The sequence below is a fragment of the Panthera onca genome, chromosome B3 (assembly GCF_046562875.1).
Source record: "Panthera onca isolate mPanOnc1 chromosome B3, mPanOnc1 haplotype 2, whole genome shotgun sequence".
Classification (NCBI taxonomy): domain Eukaryota; kingdom Metazoa; phylum Chordata; class Mammalia; order Carnivora; family Felidae; genus Panthera; species Panthera onca.
Window position 1 is genome coordinate 21,138,432 of NC_138344.1, and position 15,170 is coordinate 21,153,601.

At 35.5% G+C, this 15,170-nt stretch overlaps 1 protein-coding gene across 2 annotated transcripts in view; it reads right to left on the reverse strand.

The window, feature by feature from the left end:
* Positions 1-6,460: 6,460 nt before the first annotated feature.
* The window catches only part of MCEE (methylmalonyl-CoA epimerase), a 28,660-nt gene continuing 19,950 nt past the window's right edge, over positions 6,461-15,170 (reverse strand). For both annotated transcript variants that reach the window (XM_060617860.1, XM_060617861.2), the window contains exon 3: positions 6,461-6,761. In XM_060617860.1, coding sequence (XP_060473843.1) covers positions 6,609-6,761 — 153 coding nt within the window. In that variant the 3' untranslated portion in view covers positions 6,461-6,608. The remainder of the gene's footprint in view (positions 6,762-15,170) is intronic.

Here is a 15,170-nt window from a genome sequence, read left to right on the forward strand (position 1 = left end):
TCTGTCTCTCTCTCTGTCGCTCAAAAATAAATAAACGTTAAAAAAAACAAAACAAAACAGAATATACCAGACCTAGATGGGTTCACTAGTAAATTCTACCAAACATTTAAGGAAAAACTTATACCAATTCTCTACAATCTTTCAGAAGATAAAGCAGAGAGAATACCTCCTAACTCATGCTATGAGGGCAGGATTACCTTAATCCCAAAACCAAAGGCATTACAAGAAAACTACAGACTGATATAGTTCATGAACATATATGCAAAAAACATTAATATATTAACAAATCTACTCTAACAATGCATAAAAACAATTATACACTAAGGCCAAGTGGGATTTATCCCAAGTATTCAAGGCTGATTCAACTTTCAAACATCAATTAATGTATTCCATCACACCAACACGCAAAAGAAGAAAAATCAGATGATCCTATCAATAGATGTAGAAAAAACCATTTGACAAAATCCAACACCCATTATGATGGTTAGTTTTATGTGTCACTTTGAATGGACTAAGGGCAGCTGAGATAGCTGGTAAACATTATTTCTGGGTGTGTCTGTGAGGGTGTTTTTGAAAGAGATTAGCATTTGTGTTGGTTGGTAAACTGAATAAAGCAGATGGATGGCTCTCCCCAATGTAAGTGGACATTATTCAATCCTCTGAGGACCCAAATAGAACAAAAAAGTGTAGGAAGAACAAATTCACTCTCTACTTCAGATGAGGCATCCATCTTCTCATACCGTCAGACATTGGCTCTCTTGGGTTTCAGACTTTTAGATTCAGGTTGGAATTTACACCACTAACTTCCTGATTCTCAGGCCTTGGACTTGGACTGAACTACACCAGTCTTTCCAGGTTCTCCACCATGCAGGTAGCATATCTTGGTACTTGTTGGCTTCTATAACCATGTGAATTAATTCCTGCAATAAATTGTATCTATCTATCTATCTATCTATCTATCTATCTATCATCTATCTGCCTATCTATCTAAATGTATATATATTCTATTATTTCTGCTTCTCTGCATAACCCTAATACACCTATCCATGATAGAAAAACAATCTCAGTAAACTAGGAATAGAGCAGAATTGATTGATTTTTAAAAATTTACAAAAACCCTACCACTAACATCATACTTAGTGGTTAGAGACTTGAAGCTTTCCTGCTAAGATCAGGCACATGGCAAAAATGTCCTCTCTCACCACTCCTTTTCAATATTGTATTGGAAATTCTAGCTAATGCAATTAGACAAGAAAAAGAAATGTATACAGATTGAGAAGGAAGAAATAAAACTCTTTGTTCACAGATGATGTCATCATCCAAGTAGAAAATCCAAAGAATCCCTCCAGGAAATACTAAGTAATTACAGCAAGGTTGCAAGATACAAGGTTAATATGCAAAAATCAATTGCCTTACTATATAGCAACAATGAAAAAGTGGAATTTGAAATTAAAAACACACTATCATTTCCATTAGCACTTCACAAAAAATGAAATACTTTGGTAAAATCTAGCAAAATGTACAAGATCTATATGAAGGAACCATAAAGCTCTGATGAAAGAAATTAAAGATGACTTAAATAAATGGAGAGATAGTCCATATTCATGGTTGGGAAACTCAGTATTGTCACGATGTCAATTCTTCCCAACTTGATCTACAGATTAAATACAATGCCAATCCAAATTCAAGCAGGTTATTTTGTAGAAGTCAACAAAGATATTCTATAGTTTATATGACAAGACAAAAGAGTAAGTACAGAGAACTCAATATTGAAGAACAAAATCAGAGACTGATATTACCTGATTTTAATATGTACTGTAAACCTGTAGCACTCAAGCAGTGTGGTATTGGTAAAAGAATAAACAAATTAATGAAACAGAATAGATAATAGAAATTAAAGAAAATGTGAATAAATGGAAAGATAGGGATGCCCTGGTGCCTCAGTTGGTTGACTATCCAACTTCAGCTCAGGTCATGATCTGGCAGTTCATGGGTTTGAGTGCCACATCAGGCTCTGTGCTGATGGCTCAGAACCTGGAGCCTGCTTCAGATTCTGTGTCTCCTTCTTTCTCTCTGTCCCTCCCCTGCTTGTGCTCTCTCTCTCTCTTTCACTCAAAAGTATATAAATAAACATTAAAAATAAAAGAATATCTAAATGAGAAATAAGCATATGAAAAGGTACTCCACATTATATGTTCTCAGGGCAATGGGAATTAAAACAACAAGATGTCATGACATATCTATTAGAATAGCCAAAATCCAGAACATTGGCAACAACAAATGCTGGCAAGGATAGGAACTCTCCTTCATTCCTGATGGGAATTTAGAATGGTACAGCTACTTTAGAAGACATTTTGGTGTTTCTTAAAAGTAAACATCCTCTTTTTTGGTGGGGAGCAGAAAGAGAGGGAGAATTTTAAGCAGGCTCCATGACCAGTGTGGAGCCTGATGTGGGGCTCAATCTCACAACTGTGAGATCATGACCTGATCTGAAATCGAGTCATATGCTTAACTGACTGAGACACCCAGGCAACTCAAGTAAGTGTACTCTTACTGTAAGATCCTGTATTTATGTTCGTTGTATTTACTCAAATAAGCTGAAAAATACGTCCACACCAAAACATAGATGTTTATTGCAGCTTTATTCATAACTGCCAAAATGTGGAAGCATCCAAGATGTCCTTCACTAGATGAATGGATAAATACACTGTATTATATCCAGATGATGGAATATTATTCAGCACTGAAAAGAAATGAGCTGTCAAATAAAAAAGACAATAAAAAAAGACTGAGTACTGTATGATTCCAATTATATGACATTCTGAAAAATGCAAAACTATGTAGATGCTAAAAATATCCGGTGGTTGCCAAGGGAAAGACGGGAGGGTGGGATGAATAGAGAGCAGAGGTGTTTTAGGGCAGTGAAACTAATCTGTATAATACCATAATGGTGGATACATGTTGTTATACATTTATCAAAACCCATATAAGGTTTAACACCAAGAGTGAAGCCCAAGGTAATCTATGAGCTTTGAGTGATAATGATGTGTTAATGTAGGTTAATTTTAACAAATGTACCATTCTTATGTAGAAGTTGATACTGGGGGAGGCTGTGCATTTATGGGGAAGGGGTTATATGAGTACTCTGTGCTTTCTGTTCAATACTGCTGTGAACCTAAAACTGCTCTAAAAAATTAAGCTTATTTAAAAGAAAAAAACATATATGTTCCACACAGAATAATTGGACATATCAATAATTTCCAATATATAAATTCTCAATTATAATTTTGATGAAAATATAAGCATTTTGTATTTTAAAATATTATCATAATAGAAAAATTCTTTTGAAAAAATGTAATGAGGTATTACAGATACATAAGACTAAGGCATTTATTAAAGTATATGAGTAACAAGAATAATTATTTTGCTTGTTTTTTAATGTTCATAAAGCCACATCAAGCTTTTAAAATAATTACATAGATGTACTAGATAATTATTTTTATTTTTTAGAAATAATTTTTCAGTGAAAATAGTTTTCTTTTAATTAAAAAAAACACTGATAAAATGAACTCAACTTGTTATTCAATAATGAACACTTTTAAAATACCATTGAAAATAGAAATATAGATTACATGTTATGAACCCATCATTGGCAAGGTAGATGGAATTTAAGGCCAAATGTGAGACTTTACCTGAGGTTTATGTGTGTGTGTTGTGGGGGGGAAGGTAGGGAGGGAGCATGAATAAGCATCGATACCTAACAAAGTCAGAATTTTATTAGGGAGAAAATGAATGGATGCTAAGAGGCTATCAACACTATAACACATAATATTGTGTATATATTGCTACCAAATTTTATTCTGCTTATGAAAACAGAATTGTATTATTAATTGATGAATTAAATTCACAAAGTTAATTTTATTTAAAAGATTATGGATTTTAATTTAGTTTAAGTGTTTTTTATTTCCCTGAGATTTCTTTCGTCTTTGACACATTATTTAGAAATTTGCTGTGTAATTTACAAGATTCTGGAGACTTTTCCTATTATTTGTGGTTTCTAGTTTAATTCAGTTATGACCACAAGGCATTTTTTATGGCTTTACCTTTTAAAAATATGTTAATGCTTGCGTTATGACCTAAGATATGGTCTATCTTGGTGAAGGTCCCCATACATTTGGAAAAAATGTGTATCCTGTATTAGTTAATGGTACTGTTCAGTTCTTCTGTATACTTGTTGACTTTTGTTTAGGAGTTCTATACAATGCCAAAAGAGGTGTTAAAGTCCCCAATTTTAACTGTGAATTGACCTATTTTTCTTTCAATTCTGTCAATTCTCACTTTGTACTATTTTGTAGCTCTGTTGTTTGGCGAACGTACATATATTGTTATGTTTTTTCATGACCTGGTACTTTTATCATATGCAATGTACCTCTTTGTTCCTGGCAATTTTCTTTAGTTCTAAAGCCTACAACCACCCTAGTTTTCTTTAGTGTTTGCAAAGTATATATATTTTTCATTCTTTTATCTACTAATACCATTATATTTGAAGTGAATTTATTTTTTACTTTTATTTTTAGAGTGGGAGAGAGAGCAAATGAATGGGAGATAGGGAGAGAGAGAATCTTAAGCAGGCTCCATGTTCAGTGTGGAACCTGATGCAGGGCTCAATTGCACACCCTGGATCATGACCTGAGCCAAAATCAACAGTTAAATGCTCAACAAATTGAGCCATCCAGGAGAACCTGAAGTGAATTTCTTGTACATAGCATGTAGCTGGGGCTTGTTTTTTATCTATTCACTGAATATCTCTAAATTGTTGTGTTTAGACCATTTACATTTAATGTAATCATTGATGCATTAGGATGTAGGTCATTTTATTGTTTTCTGGTTTTTTTCTGTTTCCCCTTATCTGTCTTCAAGTGGGCTTGAAGAGAAATTCAAGTGAATTTTTTATATTAAATATTTTTATATTTATATATACTTGTATGTTTTTATATTTTACATATAAAATATTTATAATATTTTAATACATTATCTACTATTCCATTTTTATTTGTCTACATATTTTAGTGTTAACTCTGTATAGTATTTTCAGTGGTTACTCTAGGGATTATAATATACATACACAGTTTATCACAGTCTACTAGTATCAAGTTACCTCTTCAAGTGGAATGTAGATACTTAATCACCATTTAGGTTCCATTATCCTTCCCCCTCCCTTATGTTACAGTTGTCTTGAGTATTACCTCTACATACATTGAGAACCACATCAGATGCTATTTTTCCTTTTAACTTTTAAGTGACAAGTATAACTAGATGTGTACTTGTCTTTTATAACAAGTTCAGTGTGTACCCCACTACTCATTTACTCAACATCCAATCATCCATGAATCTGAGACATTAACCACTTTCCCATACATTATGCATTTTATCCATCCATCCAAGATTCTTGAAATTCATCTTGATACTTCTACTATATTATAATCTGATATACCCCTAAGTTCATCCTCTGAGATTGATATTCCTTTCCCTTTCCTTTTCTTTTCAACTCCTTCATATTGCTTTGTGCGTATTTACATTTACTTCATGAAGTAGTTTTCCCAACTGGACCATAAGTTTCTTGGCAATGGGTTTCTATTTATTTTATATTTTTCTCTAGGATGTGGGGTATTCCATCACCTGAAGTGATAGATAACCCTACAAATTCACTGCCCTCTCAGGCCTACTGATTAGAAAAAAAAAAAAAATCAGCTACCTATGCACTCACTAGATCATGCATGAAGTTTTCTGCAAAACTTATTCATATACCTATCACTAGCACCCAAAATACCTGCCCATATGGAACCCGAACATGAATTATTCCAGAGGAGCACAAATTTTGTCAAAATTCCGTAAGTTTAAAAGTTTGTTCTAAAAAACTTTCCCTGGGGCGCCTGGGTGGCTCAGTCAGTTAAGCATCCAACCTTGGCTCAGGTCATGATCTTGTGGTCTGTGAGTTCAAGCCCTGCATCCAGCTCTGTGCTGACAGCTGGGAGCCTGGAGCCTGCTTCGGATTCTGTCTCCCTCTTTCTCTGCCCCTCCTCCTCTGATGCTCTCTTTCTCTCTCAAAAATAAATCATTAAACAAATTTTAAAAAATTAAATTAAATTAAAAAAACTCTCCATAACATCCTCAGAAAGCACTTTGTCCCAAATATGTAGCTATGCAACTGTCAGGCATCATTTCATAACTCCATCCCACCTCACACACACGTGCATGTGCATGCACGCACACACGCGTGCACACACACACACCGTCACACAGTAACATATTGTAATCAGTTACCCCATTTTGGACAGGAAAAATTTATTTCTATGAACATGATTTTAATAATATTCCCTAAGTATTTAATAACCAAGGATTCCTCCAAATCAGAAAAACCCCAAATTAACAAATATGTCAAATATATATTATGTGTATATATAATTTAAAAAAATCTCTTTAATTTGGCTTTTAATTTTGAACTTTTCATTGATAGAAGGAGTGAAGAATTCAATGCTGGAGTATAATTTGATGGGGTTTTTCAGTATATGTTGATGGGAATTTTTTAAGTTTCTTGCAAATATAAATCAAGCTTGCTCCAATTCCACAAGAACACCACCACAGTCTTTAGGATGGAGAAAAATCACTGGTTTTCCATGTGCTCCTATTTTGGGATCTTCACTTAGAATACGAATCTTCTTCTCTTTCAAATCCATCACAGATGCATTTATATCATCCACCTTGAGAAAAGGAAATAAATAAGAACACATTTGAGATCACAAAAATACCAAATTATAGCATCTTAAGTATCTCAAAACTTTGAAGAAGAAAATATCTCCTCCAGTAGCTTTAGGCAGAATCATCCTTAAACTTTCAAAAAATATCAGCTTAATGCTTCCAGAAAAGTAAAAGAAGTTGCTAGATTTCCATAGGTGAGCAACCACAATGCTTAAGAATGTTCACCATTATTAACCATTTCTCCTTGTAACCTAAAAAATGTATAATTTACAATATTTTCTTCTAGAAGTACTCTTGGTGATACTGCACATATTGTTTTTTCTTAAGAGCCCTGGGTTCTTAATTTAATAGAGAGAAGAGGCCTACCATATAAATGGGCAAGAGATTAAAATGGTAACAGATAAGAGTTTATGACACAGATTGTGGTAGGTACTCAAAAGGTAGGAGTGCTTCCCTGGATCCCCAAACCTCCCACCTGAAAAACCACCAGGTTATGACTTTTGAGATTAAAACTTGGTATACATGGGGTGCCTGGGTGGCTCAGTCGGTTAAATGTCTGACTTCAGCCCAGGTCATGATCTCACGGCTTATGGGTTCTAGCCCCACATCTGACTTTGTGCTAACAGCTCAGAGCCTGGAGCCCACTTCAGGTTCTGTGTCTCCCTCTCTCTCTCTGCCCCTCTCCTGCACACTCTCTCTCTCTCTCTTAAAAATAAACATTAAATAAATAAAAATAAAACTTCATACATATGAAAATGACTATTAAATTGCCACCAAAATGTTTTTCCCCATTCTGAAAAATCCAAACATTTATAGTTGTATAACTCTCTTCTCAATCATTTCTATTTTCTTCATATATACTGGCAGGCTAAAAAAGGAGCAAATGCGTTTCTATATACTTCATGAAAGAATGATTCTCCTCTATTTTGGAAAGTCATCCTCCTTAGACTGGCTCAGTTGGTTAAGTGTCCAACTCTTGATTTCAGCTCAGGTCATGATCTCACCGTTTGTGAGTTTGAGCCCCGCATCTGGCTCTGGGCTGAGAGTGTGGAGCCTGCTTGGGATCCTCTCTTTCCACCGCTCCCCCACTCACACTCTGTCTCTTTCAAAACATAGATTTTTTTTAAAACTTTTAAAGTTTATTTATTTATTTTGAGAGACAGAGTGAGCAGAGGCAGAGAGAGAGAGAGAGAGAGACAGACAGACAGACAGGATCTGAAGCAAGCTCTGCACTGACAGCAGAAAGCCTGATGCAGGACTTGAACTAACGAACTGTGAGATCATGACCTGAGCTGAAGTCAAATGCTTAACCAACTGAGCCACCCAGGCGCCCCAATGGGAATAAATAAACTTAAAAAAAAAAAAACTACTTTATAAAAATAAAAAGGTTACCTAATCATTCCCCTACTAATAAACATTTAGGCTAGAAGGGAAACCTAGACCCTTTTCAATGGTTAGATGCTAAATTGCCAATAGAACACAAGAGAGCTTGGTGATTGAGTTTATGGGCAAGATTCCATTGACATTTGAAGATAGAAGCACATGGCAGGAACTGGTGGAGATATTTAAGAAACATTAAAACAAAATTAAGAGAACAGATTGACATATTCTAACAAAACTGAGCTAAATCAAAAAAGAGAAGGGGTGCTTAGGTGGCTCAGTTGGTTAAGCAACTGACTTCGGCTCAGGCCATGATCTCACAGTCCATGAGTTCAAGCCCCATGTCCGGCTCTGTGCTGACAGCTCAGAGCCTGGAACCTGCTTTGGATTCTGTGTCTCCCTCTGTCTCTGCTCCTCTCCCACTCATGCTCAGTCTCTCTGTCAAATAAATAAACATTAAAAAAATTTAAATAAATAAACATTAAAATAAACATTAAATAAATAAACATTAAAAAAATTTGTACATAAAATAGCAGAAGGAATGTAAAAAAGAAAAAAAGCTAGTCAATCCAAAGAAAGGCAGAAGGAAAAAAATAACAAAAACCAAAAATGGTAAGAAGAAAATACTATATGATACAGTAGAAAATAAGTTCCAATATGGAAAACAGATTAAATGAATTATGAGATTGTCAGAATGAATATAAATTTAAAAAATATGTTTACTGAAAGAGATATATGCACCCAACAATAAAAAAACTGCAATTATACGCTCCCTAGAAGAGACTTACCTACACAAAACCATAAAAGATGAGTAAAAGGATGGAAAAAAGATATACCAGGCAAATATTAACCAAAAGAAAGTTGTTACAATATTAGTATCAGCTAAAACAAAACTTAAAGTGAAATACACTAAATAAAGACAGATAAAACTTATAAATAAAATGAACAATCCACCAAGATGACAAAACGATATCAACTCTGTGTGTACCTAATGATACTACCTTGAAAAATAAAAAGTAAACAAACATCCATAGCTCTCAGTATCTGATATATCCATCAAACAGACAAAAGATTAAGGATAAAGACAAGTCGTAAGTTCTTTGAATATAAGTCTGGATATAACTCCCTTATCAGATATGTGATTTGCAAATATTCTCTCCCATTCTGTGAATTGTATTTACACAAAACGTTTTAATTTTGATGAAGCCAATGTTATTGGTTATGTTTTTGGTGTTATATCTAAGAAACCATTGCCGAGCTAAGGTCATGAAAACTTATGCCTATTTTTTTTTTTCTAAGACCTTTATAGTTTTAGCTTTTACATTTAGGTCTTTGACCCATTTGGAGTTAAGTTGTATATATGGTGTAATATAGCTTTAAGCGTTTTTGAAATGCTGTCTTGACCCAGTTCTGAGTCCCTGGCTAGAGGCTGGTCAGTTCTTGAGCAACTGATAAAAGGCCACCTCTCAACCATCTCCCTTATTAGGCTCTCACACTCTAGGGCCATTATGTGGCCACTTTAATTGCTCCAGAGACAGTACCAAACAACCAGGTACAGTCCATATACCCCAGAGCCCACAGAATTATTCAAATTAACCAGGCTGAAAGGAGCCTATGAAAGCTAACCCCAACACATTTGCTTCATTAAGCTGCCCCCTACAACTGCAGCTTGCTGTTACTCTGTCCCAGGTGCAATCCCATGTGGCCTACATGGCAGTGTTGTCATTTGGAGCTCTAAAGAACAGTTTTGCCTTTGTGTCCCCACCATCAAAAGAATCTTATAAATCTTTAAATCTTATCAAACATATGGTGTGACCATGTGACTATCCAGCTGTCCTAAATGCCATCTGTTGAAAAGACTGGTCTTTCCCCATTGGATGGTCTTTGTACCTTTGTTGAAAACTTACTGTAAATATGAGGATTTATATCTGACTCTCAGTTCTATTCTATTGATCTGTATGTCTATCCTTATCCTTGTACCACACCATTTTGATTACTATACCATTGTATAAAGTTTTCAAATCAGCAAGTGTGAATCCTCCAACTTTGTTCTTCTCTTTCAAGATTGCTTTGGCTATTTGGAATCCCTTGCGTTTCCATGTGAATTTTAAGATTAGTTTGTTCATTTCAGCAAAAATGCCAGCCAGAATCTGATAGGGCTTACATTAACTCCATGTATCAATTTAGAGAATGTTGCCTCCCTAACAATAGTCATCTGATGCATGACAATATTTTTTTTAAGATTTAAAAAAATTTTTAATGTTTATTTATTTTTGAAGAAGAAAGAGACAGAGAGTGAGTGGGGGGGAGGGGTAGAGAGAGAGGGAGACACAGAATCTGAAACAGGCTCCAGTACAATTTCTGCAGTTCCCTTGTTCAATTGATTCCTAAGTATTTTCCTCTTTTGATGCTATTATAAATGGAACGGTTTTCTTAATTTCATCTGCAGATGTATAGATTGTTTTAAATGTATGGGGTTTTTAAAAATCCAGATATATAAACTTTGCATTTTAATTAATGTTTAATCCATTTACATTTAATTAACATTCATACAGTTGAATTTGTTTACCATCTTATTTTTTTGTCTCATTAATACTTCATTCTTTCTTTCTTGACTTCTATTGGTTGAACATGCATTTTGGGGGGGGGTAGGAAAACCAAGAAACAGACTCTTACAAAAAAATTTTTTTAATGTTTATTTATTTTTTGACAGAGAGAGCATGAGTGGGGGAAGTGCAGAGAGAGAGGGGGGCAGAGGATCTGAAGCGGGCTCTTCATTGACAGCAGACAGCCCAGCGCGGGGCTAGAAATCATGAACCGTGGGAGATCATGACCTGAGCCAAAGTCAGATGCTCAATCAACTGAGCCATCCAAGTGCCGTCCCCCAATTTTTAAAAAATTTTTATTTGAGACAGACAGAGAGAGAGAGAGAGAGAGAGAGAGAGAGAGAGAGCGCATATGGGGGAGAGGGGCAGAGGGAGAAAGAATCCTAAACAGGTTCCACATTCAGTACAGAGCCAGACGCTGGGCTCAATCCCACAACCCTGGGATCATGACCTAAGCAGAAATCAAGAGTCAGTCACTCAATGGAATGAGCCACCCAGGCGACCCCAAGAAACAAATTCATAACTACAGAAAACAAACTGATGGCTACCAGAGGGGAGGGGGAGGGGGATGGGTTAAATAGGTGATGGGGATTAGGAGGGCCCTTGTTGTGATGAGCACTGGGTGTTCTAAGTGCTACATCACTAAATTCTACACCTGAAAGTAAGATTACACTGTATGTTAACTGTAATTTAAATAAAACTTGGAAAAAAAACATGTATTTTTGTACTTTTTATTTTATGTTATATTTTAGTTTTCCCTTGTTTAATTTTCTTAATGATTATTCTAGAGTTTACAATTCATATTTTAATCTTATTAGTCCACCAATGCACATATAAGAAACTTACAACAGGATACTTCCATTTGCCCAATTCCCGTCCTTTACACTTATTTATTCTGTTATAAACTCTACATTTAAAAAACTTCAAGTCAATTATCTCTTAGATAATTTAAGGTAAGAAAAAAGTTGTTATTTTAACCTACAAATTTACCATGTCTAGTACTCTTCGATCCTTGTAAAGATCTGAATTTTCATCTGGTATTATTTCCCTTCATCCTGAAGGGATGAATACTAAATATACACCCTGAATACTTCCTTAGTATTTCTTATAGCGCAGGTCTACTGGACAGGAATCCTCTCATTTTCTTTTAAGATGTTTCCATTTCACTTTCATTGTTGAAGGATATTTTCATCAAGTTCAGAATTCTAGAATGACAGCGTTTTTGTTTTGTCTTAAACTATCTTTTTAAAAGCAGTTTTACGTTCACGAAAGTGAGCAAAGGTACAGAGATTTCCTATTCATATAACCCCTGACCACATGCATGCATAGCTCCCATCATTATCAACACACCCCACCAGAGTGGTACATTTGTTACAACTGATGAACCTATACTGACAGCATTATCACCCAAAGTGCAGTTCACCATAGGGTCACTTTTGGTATTGTACATTCTACAGGTTTGGACAAATGTATGACATGTACCCATCATTGCGGTATCACACAAGGTACTTTCACTGCCCTAAAAATCCTCTGTGCTCTGCTTATTCATCCTTTCTCTCCTCTCCCCACCGACCCACGCTTTGAACCGCTGATCTTTTTACTGTCTCCAGTTTTGCCTTTTCCAGAATGTCACACACAGTACGTAGCCTTCTCAGACTGGTTTCTTTCACTAGTAATATGTACTTAAGATTCCTCCATGACTTTTCATGGCTTGATAGCCTACTTTTTTTCAGTGTTCAAAATAATCCACTGTTTGGATGTACCAACTTATTTACCCATTCACTTACTGAAGGACCAGAGCAGCCTTTAATCTAGGACTGATTTTCCTCACTGATAAGGCAAAACCCTTCTAAATACTCTACCCAACACCCCGTAAATTACAAGAACTTCCACTACGGTGGGTAAGAACACAAACTGGTCCAACTGGCGTAAAGATTATTCTGATGCTTTCAAAGGGTTCTACTCCCAGGCTCAGGTAGCTTCCTCACATGTATCATGCACTGTTCAATACTCAGATGAAGACTGGAGAAGTACTGCAGATCTCTGGAAAACTCTCTCTGGAGCTCTCTCTTCCTGTACTTTATACTGCAAACTCAATCCCCGTGGCCTCCCCAGACTTCAACTTCTATCTCCTCAACTCAGGGAGACTGCTAACCTTCACTTGGATTCCCCCTTCCTATACTGCAGCCTGGAAACTCTCTCCAGCCAGTAAGCTGGAAAACTGCAGGGCTCATCTTGTTTCCCTTCTTTCATGAGTCAATGAGTTGTGCTGTCTAATGTCAGATTTTTTTGTTTGTTTGAGGCAAAGGGATAAACCTGGCCTCTGTTAACTCAGCTACAATTAGAATTCTACATTGGCAGGGGGTTTTGTATGTTAAAAAAATGTCATTACATATTATGTTATTTCATCATTTCTGTTGTCTTTTTTTTCCCCCCTCTGATTGCTTTTAAGATTTTTCTCTTCATTTTGGCTTTCAGCTTGATCATAGTGTGCTTAGGTACTGTTTTTTGAATTTGCCCTACTTGGGGTTGCTGAGCTTCCTGAATTTGTGGGTTGATGTCTTACTTCAGATTGGTAATGCACTTGTAGACTATTTCTTCAATTATTACTTATGTTTTCTTCTCCTCTTTTTCCGGGATTCCAACTATACTCTGATAAAACCTTTGACCATGTTCTACATCTCTCTCTTATGATCTACACTGTTTTGTTCTTTTTCTTCTTCCATATTTCTTCCTATTGATTTTGGACTCTAGGCTCTAGAACTTTCTAAGAAGATAAATTTCTGCGGTTTTAAGCCACCAAGTTTATGGTGATTTATTATAGCATCCCTACGAAACAAATACAGCCATTATATATCCATACTGAAATTGAACAATTAAATAAATGGATAGCAGATGGTGGGAGCCAAGTTTCTCACTGTTGGAATGGGCAGTTATGAACAAAGAAGGCTACAGTGATCCATATAGTAATGGGTTAGAGTTGGAAACATCAGTATAAACTCATGAGTTCATGAGTATGCTATATATAAATATTGTAAGTTCCATCTGGTTATATAGAGAAATATCTATAGATATATGTATATATACACATATATACCCTTGCTTTTAGCTCAAAAGGCCAAGAAACAGTGACACTATAGTAGCAACAAGCACATACAGAGCTCAGATCTTGGTTTCTAATACCATTCTCTAGTAAAATGAACCAGGGCTCCTTGGAGAAATGTCTGGTTCTAGGCTAGGGCAGGGAATACAGATGATGAGTCTGGAACATCTTATAGTACCAGAAAGTAAGCAGGTGTGGGAGGAAAACAAAAAAGACGGGGTATATCAGAGACACAGGAGCCAACCCAAAGTGCCCCTCTGATAAGCTGGAACAATTTGAGCAACAAAACAAAGTAGTTTGGGATTATAATCCTAAGTATAAATATCTATACATCCTCACTGATGCAAATAAATGTCTGAATCACTAAGTAAATTGCTGAATAATGAATAATTGAGTAAATAAATGGGGAAGAACAGACAAATCTTCCATTCACAAAAATTTCAAGTAATTTATGGAATTATCAAAAAGATGGAGCATAATTCTCCATGCCTTCAGCACTGGTCTCACATAGAAACTTCCTCCCAAAGTTTATATTATGGAGAATGGGTGGGGGGGGGGGGGAGTAACTTTACAGTAGAGAAACATGATGACATTGCTTCAGGGAGGGGATGAAGGGCAGTATCAACAGTAGTAAGTCATGTTGATAATATATACCCTTGATGTGATGTGATGAGAATGACACTTTACCTCTGTGGTCTTCCTCCCAAAAATCAATAACCCAAGTCTATCTAATCATGAGAAAAAAATCTCATGAGAGTTGAGGGACTCTACAAAGTAACTGGTAATCCTCAAAAATATCAAGGTCATCAAAAACAAGGAAACTCTGAGAAACTGTCACGGGCAAGAGGAGCATGAGGAGACATGATAATTAAATGTACTGTGAGATCCTGGATGGGATCCCAGAACAGAAAAAGGACACTGGGTAAAAACTAAGAAAATCTAAGCATAGATTTTAGGTAATAATAATGTTATCAATTTGGTTCATTAATCATGACAAATGTACTATACTAGTAAGATGTTAATAATTTTTTTTTAAAAAAGGACCTAAAGTGATTAACAATCATTTGTAATAAATGGACACTGTTTAAGTCTTGATTAGAACAAGTCAACTCTAGAGACATTTGTGAATTAATCTGATAAATCTGATTTATGGACTATTATTTATGATGGTGACAAAAGATTTATTTTTAATTTTGATCAATATGATAATGTCATCATGGTTAATTTTTTAGAGACACAAACTACATAAAGGTGAAATGACATGTTGTGAAGGACTTTTAGTTTAAGGAAAAAAGTAATAAAGCAAATGTGCCAAGATATTG